Source organism: Accipiter gentilis, chromosome 6, assembly GCF_929443795.1.
Source record: "Accipiter gentilis chromosome 6, bAccGen1.1, whole genome shotgun sequence".
Lineage (NCBI taxonomy): Eukaryota > Metazoa > Chordata > Aves > Accipitriformes > Accipitridae > Astur > Astur gentilis.
The window spans coordinates 16,192,534-16,207,782 of record NC_064885.1 but is presented as its reverse complement, the minus strand read 5'-3'; the positions used below and the strand labels follow the sequence as shown (position 1 = coordinate 16,207,782).

At 36.7% G+C, this 15,249-nt stretch overlaps 1 protein-coding gene across 5 annotated transcripts in view; it reads left to right on the top strand.

Annotated features, from left to right (window-relative positions):
• ARMC8 (armadillo repeat containing 8) overlaps positions 1-15,249 on the top strand; it is a 79,565-nt gene that overhangs the window by 34,859 nt on the left and 29,457 nt on the right. For 4 of the 5 annotated variants that reach the window (XR_007506281.1, XM_049802153.1, XM_049802151.1 and 1 more), the window contains 3 exons: positions 8,502-8,594; positions 12,133-12,192; positions 13,396-13,476. Coding sequence is in view for 4 of the 5 variants with exons in the window: in XM_049802153.1 (XP_049658110.1) it covers positions 8,502-8,594; positions 12,133-12,192; positions 13,396-13,476 (234 nt within the window). In the remaining variant the exon portion in view is untranslated. The remainder of the gene's footprint in view (positions 1-8,501; positions 8,595-12,132; positions 12,193-13,395; positions 13,477-15,249) is intronic. The other variant, XM_049802152.1, reaches the window with a different exon arrangement.

Genomic DNA, 15,249 nt, shown 5'->3' with positions numbered 1-15,249 from the left:
AAAACTTTCTCTAAATGGTGTTTACAGATACCATTATCACCGCTATATGGGCAAAAGTTAGTTTCTGAAACTTAAAATTGTATCCAATGCTGTCCTCCCACTCCAGATGTGAGGGTGTTTGCTTAGTTTTAGCACTTCATGTGGAAGAGATTCACCTCCAGAACTTCTCTGCTTTTAGTTAATATACATGTGCTTTACGTTTAACTGACAGGACGATAGAAAATGTCCTCCACCATTGCTATAATCTTGAGTTCCGCCCGGAGCATGTGAGCAGTAAGGCTATCAGTGCTGACCTTGTTAAGGTGACTGGGCAAAGCAATTGATGTGGAGCCCTGTGTGAAGGTAGTGCTGTCTCTTGGCAGTTTAGACACAAAAGGCCTTGCCCAAACTCAGTCACTGTCTCTTACGTGGAAAGAGGGGAGAGAAGGGTTTGCACTCTTCCCTGCTCCTTTGTCCCAGTGTAAGGGATGAGGCAAGCTGTGGCATGAAGACTACTGTACCAGCAATCTCTTTCTGCTAGGACAAGGGTAATATTGCACCAGACTGCTGTCTGGAGGTCACCAAGCATGTCCAAATTCTGAGGGTAGTTGGGAGCCCACAGTACTAACCGCTCTGGTCCCACCAATCAAAGGGATGACTGTTGCTTGCTGAAGAAGACTTGATGCTTATAGAGAAGGGCACAGCTGGCCTCTGATGTCATACTTTCTCTACAGTTTGGGTGTCTATGTCATTATTAGAGACAATTTCTGTGTTAATAGTCCTCAACAGATTTTCTCGATGATTTTTGTCTAGTTGTTATGCAGTGCTGTAATGATGTCTGATTTGTTCTCTATTCCTTTTCTGATGATTTCTTACATTTTCATGCCAGAAATAGGTATGTAAACTTGTTTTCCATGGTCTTAATTCTACCATACACCTATTCTGAATTTCATCTGCTAGTTAGTCCATGTCATGAAGTCTTCCTGCAGCTCTTCACAGCTTACCCTTGTATTTAGTACGTATAGATAATCAGCCAGCTTTGTCCTCCACTGTTCACTGCCTGTTTTCCAGTTGTTTTTTGATTGTTCAGCAAGGAAACCCTCAATGCAGATTGTATGTGTGACCACTGAAGGCACCTCTCCTGAGTGATCTGAGAGTTTCCTCTGTGTCTCTGTTCCTTCCTTTGACTCCACTTCATGCTCCCAGATTCCCCAAGTCAGCCTGTAAGAGTTCATAATTGCAGGGGCATCTGCTCCCTGCTCTCAGCATCCAAAGTCAGGGCTTAAGATGATTGTCTCCATCAACAATCCATACCTATTCCTGGGGATTGGTGCTTAATGGAGACTATTAATTGCTCCTTGTTTGGAGGAGAGATTTGATATTTTGAAGGGAGAGGAAGTGGAAGAGTATGTACAGAAATGTGAAAGAACCAGTATCAGCATATAAATTACCACTAACGTTGTGGGAACAATATGCCTAAGATACTGGATTTTTTGTTTCATTCTTTGCTTTGTCTGCTGCACAACAGTGACATCAGAACTTTGCTACATGGTTCCTTACTCAGGTAAATGTGATGTCCCTTAATTAACCATAGCTACAGGAAATGATCATCTGGTGAGGGTGCCCTTGTACCTGTTTTCCAATCTTCCATTCCAGTTGGACACTTGAAAGTTAAGTATTTTATGACTGTGCTTAAGGTCCTATTTCTGCAAATCAGCTTCTTTTTTGCTTCTCTTGTGGGAATACGCAAACCCATACATTGAAAAGTAATGAATGCAGGTCCTTTGAAAAGGAGACATTTTTCCTACCTCTTGGAAGGTATAGCCACAACCCCCACTGCTGCAAGCTGTGTTTCACAAGGCAGCACCTGAGAAGTTGTCTTTGATTAAAGAAGTAATTATGGGCCTTATCAACACTTTATGGCAGACACTCCATGTAACAGGAAGAAAAAGTTCTCATTTAGCCACCCTGCTCCCTCTTTCTTTCTGATCACAACAGCTCCAGGGAGACTGTCACCATTTCCAGATAGCTTCAGATCTTGAATGAATGAAAGGGCTTATTCAGTAGCCTCCTGAGTTCTGCCTCTATCAGGTCCTATTTTGAAAGGTAAGAGAGTAAGTTTATCAATGGCTTTTAATTCTTGTCCATCAGTTCTGGAGGGGCTTCTGAAAAATTGGTTCCTGAGTTGTATCTAAGATAGCAACTTTTCCCAGAATTTCTTTGTGCCTTGACTGCATGGAGGATGCTGTCTCTCAAAACTTGGCCAGGACTATTTCCAATACAAGATATTAGGACTTAGCTCAATGTCTCCAAGGTCATTACAGTCATTCTAGAGGTTTCAGAGGACCTCTCAGTTAAGATCCAGGATACACAAGTGCTTTAAAGAGAGCTGCTTACAATACTTCTATTTCTAATAGGTTTGAGAGAGAATAAACATAAAATCTCATTTAAAAAAACAAAACCACATCATCCCCAGTAACCTGAATGTTTCTCCCAGCAGAAATGCTAGGTGTCAGAAACTACATCTTTCCTCTTGAACTTTTCCTTATAGACAGGAACTTGAAGGATAAACTGCTGGCAGTTTTGACCAATTAGGTTCAGTTCCAAAGACAAAATAGTTCTTCAGAGGTAGAAACATTTGGGCTTTTTCCTGTAGGAATGTAGGACCTGTACTGAGAAAATGTGAAGACCCATCCATATGTGGGTTGAGCTGAATGAACACTGAGCTCTTAAAAAGGCTGGGCTTTTATTGTCTGACACTGAGATCTTACAAAACTGCACAACAGTAAGCTGTATCCAGACCTGCAAGGGTGCAGGCTTTGGTGCTGAGACTGATTTAGTGACCATCCTGCAAATGGAAATGAGGAATGACATGGAGTCCCAGGGTGAGAGATCTGTTGAGATGCAGATATATGTCCAGACTTTTTTTTTTTTGTAAATTCTAAGATTCTGTGTGGAGGTGTTTTATACATCTGAACTAGCCAGCTCTATGTAGCTAGGTGTATTTTGGTTTGCTGAATAGATTCAAGCACTAAGTCAAACCCAGTTTGACTGATAGCCTGTCACTTCAGCTCTTGCTGATCTATTTAAAACAAAAATAATTGATTCAGTGGCAGAAAACCTTTCCAGCCCATGAAGGCATTCTGCATGTTTCTTTACAGATGTTCTCAGTTGTGATACCATTTTCCTTCCTCAGTGGGACCCAGACAAAATTTTAGTGAGAGATTTCGATCTGTGGCAACTATGCTGGCCTTGAAGGAAGAGGCAGGTAGCAGGTATGTTCTCTGCTGTGAATAAGTCTGTCCTTACAGGAAGCTTAGAGAATGAAGGCACTGCAGCAGGATGAGTTTCTTTCTCCCTGCTGTTGAGACAATGAGGAATGAAGTTTCAGAAATCTTTGCTTTTTTCCAACTTAGATGAGCTAGTAATTTTAAGTAAAAGGCATTCCTCCTTACTGTTCAGGTTCGAGATGGAAGACTTAATGTCATCTGGTGATTGACCAGCCTTGATGAAGGGGAGGAGGAATAATTCAGAGGACAAGGCTAGCAGGACAGAGCAGGATATTAACTCTGATTAACAAGGTATTCAATGAGCAATGAAACCACACTGCATAGTGTATTGCATGTTCTACCATGGCTCAGTGATACGCAGCTACTAAAGGAAGAATCTAGGTCATCTTCTAATGGCTTACTCCTTTCATTTCTCCTGTTTGTGATGGCTGAGCCCATGCAGTAAGGCTAAATGTTCTTTAATCTGGCCTGTTTCCTAAAAATGAGAATTGTAAAATTATGAATTCTAGCTTAGAGAGCTTGAATTTAAGTTATTTGGATGAATATAAGAATTTCAGTTCTCTGACTTAGTAAAAAGAATAATAATCCTCTGTTACAAAATGTTTTAAGAATAGATCTTTCAAATTTTGTTTTAATGTTAAAAAGGAATATGAAGAAAGTTGGTAGATATTAGGATCCAAGCAGGTAAATGCAACTCTGTTAATTATCTCTTTCTGAATTCTGTAACTCTGGATGGGCAGTAGTTTTGTTATAGTACATGTGATGTATAGATATTTGTCATAAGTTGCCTGGAACTAGTCTTTGTTAGGAGACAACATTTTAACGGATTTGTGAATCTCATTGTTTTAACTGCAAATTATCAATGTAGACTCAGTGTTGCTTACTAGGTTTGCTAGAAAGATCCTTTGTTACTTGCATATTAATATGAAAAAAAATGGAATTATGTAGCCTCATATTGACACATAATTATTATTTGCATTTAGTTGGAAGTCAGTAATGTCCACACATCTTTTTACTCTTTCTAGATTCTTTTTCTGATAAACATACCAAAATTATTATAGAATTCGGATATATTTTAGCAGAATCAAGGGGCAAAATTAACATAATTTTCTCATAAGCATTAAGGAAGCACTCCTGCAACTTTCCAAGAGTTTTAACCTTTTCATACCCACAACATTTCTGATTTGATGGAACAAAATGAGAAAGTGTATAAAAGATATCTCCAAAGAATTGCTTCTCAAATGTATCCTTTTCTAATCCAGAATATCTAATAATGCAGTTCTTTATGTATTGGTAGAATTTCAGGGAACCCTTACTCTGTCGATGGCAAGGATTCATTAACCCTTATATATACAGCATCATCACTGGGGTCATGGTGACACCAGAAATGCCCTGTCAGAATGTTTGGTATCAGAACAGCCCAGACTTATAAATGCTAAATTAAATTGCTTGTGATCATCCAATGTGAACACCTTCCTACTCAGGAATTTACCATTGAGCTACGATGCCACACTGGTCAGTAAAATGTTATCTTACGCAAATCACTGTGTGCCATTCTATTTCCATTTCTATAACTCTAGAGCAGAGCATCTAAACTGTTAGAGGCTTGATTTCTGTCCATTTACATCTTTACCAAAGCTCTCTAATCTATCAAACTGCAGCCAAAAATACTCATGTGAGCAACATGGTTGAAGTTCTAGGTGCAATGTCACTGGCCAGGATGTGAAATAAAAGGTTTCCTGGTGTCAGATACAGGTAGAGAGATGTTATGCATTCATCTGTGTTGAATAGAAGAGTTTAACTGAGAAATTATTTTATTCAAAGGTGAAAGCAATATATTTTTATTAATAGTTTGGGAGATAACTACAGGGATATGGGAAGATATGTTCTAGTAAAATCTGTGAAAGATAGCATAAAAAATTGTCACTTCTCTAGCTTCAGGTTGATTTCCAGTAGCTCCTGATACAAAGCTTGCCTTACACTTTTTGTAGATTTCAAGTGCTTTCTTAATTAATGAAGAATAATCTAAATGTTATTATTGTGTATTTTTCACTGAAACCAAGTTTTCATAAGCAATTCCACCAGTTCAAGTTTAAAAATAAAACAAAACCTTTCCACCAGCTTGAGGGAAGGAGTGCAAGTCCTATAGCCTTTTATTGGACCACTTCAGAGTTGGCAGCATTATTCAGTATCCAGACGTGCATTGCTCATGTGATAAAGGTGACAGATCATGTGAGTGAATTGTATTCATTGCCTGACAAAAATGCAGATCTGTACCTGCCAATATGTCTCTGTAGACAAGACAGCTGCACAGAGCAGTCCATAAGAATTACACGATTGATGCAAGGGTCAAATCTGGTTTCAAGCTTGTCACCTATGATTTAGCAAATAAATTAGTTGCTACTGTTATGGCTTTCTTTTTTCCCCTAAGAACCTGAATGTATAACTGACATGTATAAATTCTTAGGTAGAATTTCCTGGTTAGCTGAGAGAAAACCAAATTTAAGGTAAGGACAAAATACAGTTATAAAGGAATATATAATAGCAGGTGCTTATAAATTAGAACCCCACTTATTTGGAGGAAGAGACCAAAACAGGACAAATGTGGGGTTTTTTTCCCCTCCACTCCCGCAGTCTAGGTTTTCTACTTGTTGACATCCCCAAAGTTTGCAATGTTCCGTGGTTTCCTAGATCATGTAGACAGAAGAACATACCTTAGCAACATAGGGAACATTGTGTCTATGCTGCTTTAATAGTGGCAGTTCAAATCCTTTTTAGCTTATGGGGATCTCCTCTGGCTAAGGATTACTGAGCTGATGCAGATTTTTCACTCAGCTCGCTCTGCATATATTTCTCTAGTTGTGAATTCTTGTACATCTTATCTTTGGCAAGAGCCATATCTCTGTCAATTTCATTAGACTTTAGCTTTTAGACCAACATTTACATCCTTCTAGTTGCAAGTTTTGAAATAAGCCAGATTACATAGTTAATGGTGATTTCCCTGCAGGAGATTTCAGGTCTTGCATCTTACATTTTGAAGCTCCTTTTCTGAAGCTTTACTGCCTCTGAATCCTGAGGTGTCTCTTTTCTCATCCCCCTACCCTCCTGACATCTTGATTATTTTGTCTTAGGTGTACTTTATCACTGATAAGCCTCTTAGCACGTATATATGTATGTTGTGTTGAACACTAATGTGGCTGGATACCTTCAGCTGCCTAAGATTTACAGAAAATGACAAGAATCTGTTTTAATGGGTCAAATGTGTTAAACCACAGAAGAACCCTGAGTATATTGTCACTTTGTTTTGCTTTAACTTAAAGGAGGAGATGCTTCAAAGTTTGGGGACCTGCTATGACTTTGTAAGATTGTAACATGTTTTTCTTGAGAACAAGGTGGCCTGTTAACTCTTTCTGTTTGGTTTCTCATGGCTATTTGCTGTTCTGCTTGGCATATGCTGAAAACCCAGTACCCACTTAGTTTATATACCACTGACGGCTTACTTCTGTCAGAGAGAGTCAAGAGACACTTCATTATGGTTATGACCATCAGGACTATTACAACATACTTGCAGATTTAATGTCCGCTATTCCCCTGCAACCAAACCAGTTCCTTCCAGGCCTTTGGATTCTGAAGTTGCAGAGAAATAGATGTGTTTATATGTATGGCATGTGTAACAGCAGAAGGTCAGATGGTGCTGTTGACCAGACCCGAAGAATACTGCTTAGAATAGTTTTGTCCCTTGCTTTTCCTACGCACATAAGCATGCAATGAGCATGGATATATAGCTGGTGTACCTGGAATAACTCCAGTTTCTAGTAAGTAACTTTCTCTCTTTAGGGTGCTGAAATGGCAAATGATGCTGTTGCACATTGATCCTTTCCAGTTATTGAGAAACAAGCAGTAGAAACAAGTTGTTTTTATTCTCAATGTGTTTCTTGGCTCTGTTGTCCTGTTGTTTTCTGTTGAGAATAAGAAGGCTGGGTTGTTGGCAGCAAAGCTTTCCGAAAGAAGTCTGCTAGATTTATTTTTTATGTATATATAAAAATATTAAAAAGAAAATACAAATATTGCAAAGCTTTGCCTAATCTCAAATATGCATACAAATAAGACAGACATATACATGTTTATTTTGTTAATATAAAAAAGTGTGATTGGAAATTTCCCAAGTAGATAAAACTTTTCATAAACCCCTGTGTATCTCTGAAGCTATAGTCATTAAAACAATCAGGCTAGTGCTACTTTCATTACTGTAAAAGTAGCTGAGAAGCATGAAGATTTTGCTCTAATTTTAATCTACCTCTCCCTAGTCAGAGGCTTGCAATTCATCATCCTCCTGCAGGTAAAACAGAGTCTGACTTACTTGTATAGAGTCAATATATTTTAAGTTCTTTGAAAAGGAAGACTCACTCAGTCTTTAATCTCTGTTCAGCACTCTTTATCTCATGGAAGTACTTTAGTTTACCACCTTTCCAAACTAAAATGACCAGTGTTTCTTTTAGTATCACTGCAGTTACTGCCACTAAAATGTACTGGTAAAAGTAACTGAAAGCTTTAAAATGTTGTGATTTTGTAACTTGCCACAGAGCTTAAGTAACTGTATGTGTTTTCAGAAGGGAATTTCGTTATGATTTTCTTCTGCTGATTTATTTGGAATTTTCTGTCATTAGTATTACACATACTAATAGCCTCTATAGTGTGTCTTTGACTTAAAGACAAAGGAAATTACTACCTCACATTAATAGGTTATAAAGTGAGTGCTAAAGAATTCAAGGTGGATTGTATATTGTTCAGTCTGGTACCTTGCTCCCCTCCCTGATCTTTTCTACTAAGAGCTGAAATGAAGAGGTAAGTAAATCACACTTGTAGTAAGAAAATGTTAAGACAACTTCTGGAGTAATTGCTTTCAGTGACCATGTTTGCAGTTGTTATGTTTGTTTTTCCACATTCTTCTATTGTTTTCTCATGAAGCAAAGATTCTGAAGACAAATTCCAGAAGTTTTATACCTAGCTTGTGCTGACCTTTTATTTTTTTCCATGAGGATTTGACTCATGTCACTTATGCCTTGAAGTCTCTCTTCTGCTACTTTGATGGTCTTGTTCTGTGTCCGCACAAGTTTCAGTGGAAGGCAGAACACTGAATGCAGAATCAGGAGTACTCTTAAGTAACAAACTGTGAAGAAACTATGCTGAAATATAGTGTTAATATTTTTTTCTTTTCTGACTTGTTTTCAGGATGCTACAGTTATCTCCCACCTCATGGCACTGCTCAGTAGGTCTCGATATACACAAGAATACATATGTCAGATCTTCTCACATTGCTGCAAAGTAAGAAAGAGAATACATGTTCTTTATGCAACTTGTGTTTCTGGCATATAAGAAACTATGTAAGATGATACTGCCTTTTGTGGCAGGAACATTAGGACAGTAATGACTGAACTGTTACTGCTCTGCATTTGCTGGCAGATTTATTGGGGTTGATACATGTTTCTCTACAGTAGAACAAAATATGCAAATAAGTGCTTTTCTTACTCTGTGTGTATATATATTTTTATACATATATTTATACCTTTGGCTACTAAACAAAGTCAACAGTCTAGGCAAATACCAATCCTCACTATTATCAGTATAAATTTTTGAAAGCTTATTTTTTTTTATCTGAAGTCTCAAGACAGTGTGAACATCTCTTTGCAGAGGTCTTGCATCTGCTTTCAAGACAGCTGTTTTAAACCCAGAGAATGTCCTTTTCGGTTGAGTTCTACCAGTTACAGGTTTATCCAGATACAGGTTCATTCCTGCTGTATAACGCAATTCTCTTGATTTGGGAAGACTAATTTAAAAACAGTGGCAAACCCACCTGAAACACAGAAGCTTTTTCTTTCTCTCCCCCTCCCCCTGCCTCCGAGTTTCCGCGCACCACTGTTTTTTGTATTATTGTTGTGGTTTTTTGGTAGTTACTGTAGCCATGGCTTATACAGTAACTGTATCAAAATAATTCAGTGTAGGAAATCAGATTTGTACAGCATCTTTCCCTTTTTAGAAAGTTTAAAACTAAAAGATCATAGATCATATTTATCTCCCAGACGAACAAGTGAAAAAGTTCCAAAATTTATGAACTTGTGAGTATTTACTTTGAAAAATATCTTTCCACCTTATCACTTACAATGAGTCTTCTGGAACTCTGAATTATTCATTTGTTAAAAATGTATTTTTCTCTACCTTGACAGCTATTTATGTACCTTCATCCAGTTGCATTTCTTCTGTTAAGTGAAACTGAGGGCTGAAAACTGTAGAGTTAGTGTGAAATAAAAATATAGCTCAGCTGCTAATATTTATAGAATTGTTTAAAGAAAACATTAAGACAAAATCCTACACTGGACTGTGGAAGTTCAGAGCCATAGCTAATACTGGAAAAAGAATTTGGTATTCTACGAAGAAAAATGGACCAGTGAGGCATCTCATGTTTATGTGACCCGTGGAAAGGCTCCTTAATAGGCTCAGTAGCTTGAACAGGTGTAAAATCAGCCCATGTTGACTTACAAGAAAAATAACACAGGGCTGATTATAGAGTAGTGTAGAAGTTAGTTTATATAATCAGGGGTTAGCTCTGTAGTAATATAAACCCTATTGGCTGTGTGAGAACGGCAGAGTCACTTCAGGTAATTAATCCAACATGAAAATAGTTATTGCCATCTTTTTCCAAATGAGTGAGTTACTTATAGCTCCACTAACTTCTGGTGACTTGCATATTAAATATATTGTTAACAAAGCAAATGTCTAGTCACTTAACAGGAATAGAGGAAGGAAGGTCTTATGAACTCAGTATACTGTTTTGAATGCCTCCTCCACCCCCAAATCATTCTTGGAACAAATTTTACAGTGAATGTTTTGAAAAAATCCAAGTTTTTAGAAAGAAAAAGTTGGTTGTGTGAACAGATAAAAACATGAATGCACAAGAAAAGCTAAGTGATAGGTATGAGTATTAGGAAGTAGTTGCATTTATGGAATAAACGTTAGCTGCATAACAAAGAAAAATATTTGAGGGTGAGTAAACAGATCATCACAAATGTTAAATTGATCAGGGACTCATTTCTCTCTTGCCAAGGCAAATGCAGCTGTTTGGCAAAAATCTAAAATGCCCCCTTTCTTCTTTGTTCAGTTCTTGGGTTTCAGGTCTGATTATCAAGGTCAATTACTGTATTTTCAGATGTAATAAAATACATCCAATACAGTGAAACAGAATTAGCAGGGGATTTTCTGAGTTATATGGATAGGCAAAGTATGTTCTTACAATTTTTTTTTTTTAAAAAAATACTGAAAGTTTCAGTACTACATTTTAAATGAAGACTCCATATTCCCTGCTGAGTGAGAGAACCTTTCTAATTTTTTCCTGAAGAAATGTTGTTATAAGCTTTCATATTTACATAAAGCTTAGCATATAAAGAGGTATTGATGCTTTTATTTCTCTTTTTCCTCATCTTAGTAGATTTAGTCATTAAACTAATAGTGACATATCAGTTCCTACCCTCCTTGTTCCTGCATACTGTTCTTTGCTTAGATCTTGTGCATCCATTTTTTTTTTTCTTTCTTGCCAGAATCTTGTTTGGTTGGGCTTCTCAGGTTTCTTTCACACCTGCTCAGATTTCCCTGGAAAAACTCAGACCTGTTCTCTTGAGCTAGGAAATCCTTACTTCAAGTTCCTAGCATATTTCTGCTGTTTTCTGCTTTTACTGCTTTTCACTGAATTTTTAGGGTTAAAATTAACTGATAGAAAATGTAGACCCTGAAGAAGAGCCATCCTAAGCAAGGGGAAGTGTTGATTTACAGGGGGAGCAGATGCAGTTCTTAACATACGGAGCCAAGATTCTATCAACATATAAGCAAATAAGTAAACTGAAATCAGGTTCATGTACATGGTATGCGAAAATGCAAGTCAAAATCCACTTTTTAAGATTCTGTCACAGTTGACTTGTTCCAGAGAAAGTGATTTGAGTAGGTAAGCTTTACTATTTTAATGGTCAAATTTAAAAAGATAGGTATGCATTTGGAAACACATGGTTGTATGAATAATTTGAAAAGATAGTTCTGGAACTTATACTTGAATGCTGTGACATCTCTGCATAAGTAGTAATTTCACCACCAGTTGAAAATTAAAATCTTGTGTCTGGGAAAGATCCAGGATAAAGCCTGTAATCAAGGCAGCTTCCTCCCAAGCCCATTTTGAGAATGTTTTCTTATGTGATCTTAGGCCTGGTGCTGGATCGCTGAACCAAGGTACATTTGCATTTAGATATCTGCTTTTAAAATTTCAGTATGGAATGAATTGTTACATTTTTCTATCCTACTGCTTTCTTGAAAATTGACATTTTATGGTGGAAAATCATGCAAGAGGTGTGATTTCTATTCCTGAAATATTGTGTTGTTCAATCATATTTGGATAAAAAGATCACTGGATCCTGGAACTCTGTCAGTATACCCAAGGAGAAACAAGCAGAAAGGCCTTGCTATTAAAGTGGTGCCTGAGCTGCTTGGAAATGATACATTAGATTCTCAAGTTTTCACATTTATATTTGAAGCTGTCCCTATGTATGGGTTAACCTGATTGTGCATTAAACAAGCTGGATTGGTGTCTGCAAACACAACATGTACAGATTAGATATTTTATGTATGTCTAGTTATGCCAATAAGAATACACCCAAGCGTCACCTCTGTACGTGCATTTGTCCTGTTTGCACAGAATTTACCGTCTGCATCTCATTGAAAAATCACTAATACTTGTGAATTACTAGAACTATCTAGGTCAATATGATTTCTTTTACTTTAATTTCATTCTTTTTTTTCATATATTTTAATATCTGTTCTTCAGCTTCAACACTGGCATAGCTGCGGCTTTAAATCATTGCCTCAGCCACTTCTGTGTGCCAATGTAAGTTGTTTTCCTACTTCAACCATGACGTTTTAATTGCATTTTTTGGTAGAAAGCTCTTGGTGGCAGTAGCAGCTGAAGCATCTCTTAAAGCACCAGATATGTTACATCTAAAACTAATATTATGCTTTTTTTTTTTTCTTAGAGGTAAGGGATGTTCTAAAAATGTTATTTTGAATATAAGAGGAATCTGATTTCAGCTGTATCTCAAATGTGAAAATAAAGTGTCACTCATGCATACTATGTTTTATAGATGTGCCCATAAACTCATCTGGCTTTGAAAAAAAGATGAAGGAGCGAAGATACTTTCTTTACTTGTAGATTAGTCAAGAAAATGCATTGATGTATGATTAATGCTGTGACATTCTTAAAGCTGAATTTAAATTGCACATAGCCCGTGCTTAATGCAAAGATGACTGGAGTCATGAATCTGCTTCTAAAGAGATGTTTGTAAATCACAGATCAGATTTCGCAAGAGACTATTGAGGTTTGCAGGCCCCATTGAAATTTCATGTTGTTTTCTCCAACCTCATTGAGCCTTGTCATACTACAGAAGTTCTGAGATCTTTTTACTGTAAAATTCAGTATTTGTGTTTAATTCCAAAAGCTTTTTAAATCTTGGAAAAATATTGACTTATCAGTCATTGCTGACTTAGATCTTGAAGTCAATAAATGAGTGATGGCTGACTAAATTTATGCCTAAATATATTTGAAACTAAAATAATCTGTAGGAGGAAAATGTGAATCTGTTCCCAAAGCACTGTCACATTCTGTCTGGAAACAGTTTCAGAATTAATTCCCTCTCTTCTGAAGTTAGAATTGTTGAAAATGCTTAATATTACCAGTGAAGAAGAGATTAGTAACTGAGGATTTTTTTTACATGATTTGTAGAGAAAATTAGAAGCTTTTGATTGTTTCTAATATGAAGAATAGAACCATAAGTATTCTATCCATGTTTCTTCATTTGTGAAAACTAATTTCATTGCTTATTGAAGAAAAGAGTGGAAATGATTACTGGAAAAGGACAAATACTATAAAAATAAGAGTTGGACTTGTTTACTTAAAAAAAGTTGGTGTGCCAGCTGATTACAAAGTAAATGTTAGTAAATCTACCTTTAATACTTAACAATAAGTTGCAGATAGTGGAAACCTCTTATATTATCTTTTAAAAAAATAAATTGTGTTTTATATTTTCCTTTGAAGGGTCCAGATCACCAGACAATCTTATTTAACCATGGAGCTGTTCAGAATATCGCACATCTCTTAGTCTCCACGTCCTACAAAGTAAGACATTAAAATTATTCCGTGTTTTACATATATTTATGAAAGAAATCAAAATGAAGATTGTAAGAACTATGTCTACACATATGAACTAGAACTATAAAGAGGTATAATATATATTTCTAGAAAAACAGTTGTTTTTATTTGTCCTGTGAATTTCTATCAAAACGAGACATATTGTTTTGGAATGCTCTGTAAAGTTAAAACACCATTAATTAAAACAGAGGTGGCTGTTGTTGATCCAAAGGAAAACAGTCACTTGGCAAGCCAATAAAAATCATCTAATTTGTTGAACAATAAATCAGAAAAAGAAGTTAAACCAAAGAAAAGCAAATGTGAGCTGTCGTAAACAGAAGTTATACCTGTGAAAACATGGATATTGAATGCGTGGAAGCCACTAGCTACCTGTGCTTTGTGCTTGCTGAATTTCCTGAGTTTCAGCTCCATCTCTTACGTTTTGGAAGTTCATCCTGGACTATCTGAAAGTACCACCTCTGGGGCAAAGCATCATATTCTACTTGTAACTTGGTGGCAAGGAAGGTCAACTAGCTCTTCTCAGTCTAACACCAAAATTTCAAATCCTGAGCACAGCCTTTATCTTGTGTAGATTACTTAATAAAATGTTTGAGTGTACAAAATGCTTTCTGAGGCTCTTCTGTGTAGTTTTATTTTTGATGGCTAACAGATATCTGCTATGCAAATAATTTTGAAATCTCGCTGAAGCCAGTCCTATGATCTCTAAGCAGTTGAACTTCTGGACTTTCTCATGAAGATATCAGTTTATCCCCGGGTCTTCTCTGCCCCCGCCCCTGAATGAATGACATTCATTCAGTATGAATGTCATTATTCTGAAAATAAGAAACAATTCAAAGTATCCAAATTTATCTTGAGTTATTTTTATTACAATATCTAATGCGAAATATCTAATGTTATCAGGCCGTTTTTATTTTATTGGAAGTAGGCTGTTTGCTGATTGAGACTGGATGAGATAATTGTGCTTGTCTATTTTGATCTCCTACCTCATGCAGAACATTCTTGATAAAGTATCTTTCAGCAGGAAAACTAGTCTTTAAATGAGAATTTCAAGTGAAGGGAAATTTGCTGCTCTGTTCCAGGGGCTTGTTAATCTCACCTGTGGTTCTTTTTGTTTGGTTTTGGGGTTGGGGGGTGTTATTTATGAATCCAGTAGGAAGTATGCAGTCTTCAATATTTTGTTAGTGAGACTGATAAGCTTCTGTTTTCTGTCTTTATGTACTAAGTAGTTTTCACCATGATCAAGCAACATTTTGTTCTTTCTCCCATTAGCTGACCTTTTTTACCGTGTATCATAAGGTGAATTTTCCAGGCTATGTTTGGCTTGGAACCCTTTCTAACAACTTCGAGCCTTCCCTAATTTTTTCAAAGAGCTGCTTTAAAATAAAGAAATTCGAGCAATGTGAATTTTTCAAGTTGCTTTTTCACCAACAAGGTACATGCAGTCTTGCATTAACATACATATATTTAGTCCTACCTTACTGGAGAGATGTATAAAGTATTCTCTATTTCCTCCTTTGCTAGTTTGGTCAGGCCTTTAAGTTCCAGGTGTACATACTGAACTGCTCTTCATACACTTTCGTCTGTTAATAGTCCTGGGATTAAGAGTTTCATTGTGGTCCTAGCTGCTTTCCTAGTGTTCTGCAGTAATTAGACATTCTCAGATTTCTAATATAACTGATCTATTTTTGTAGAATACTAGCCATCTCATTCTCACACCTCTCTATACAGTGTCTTAATATT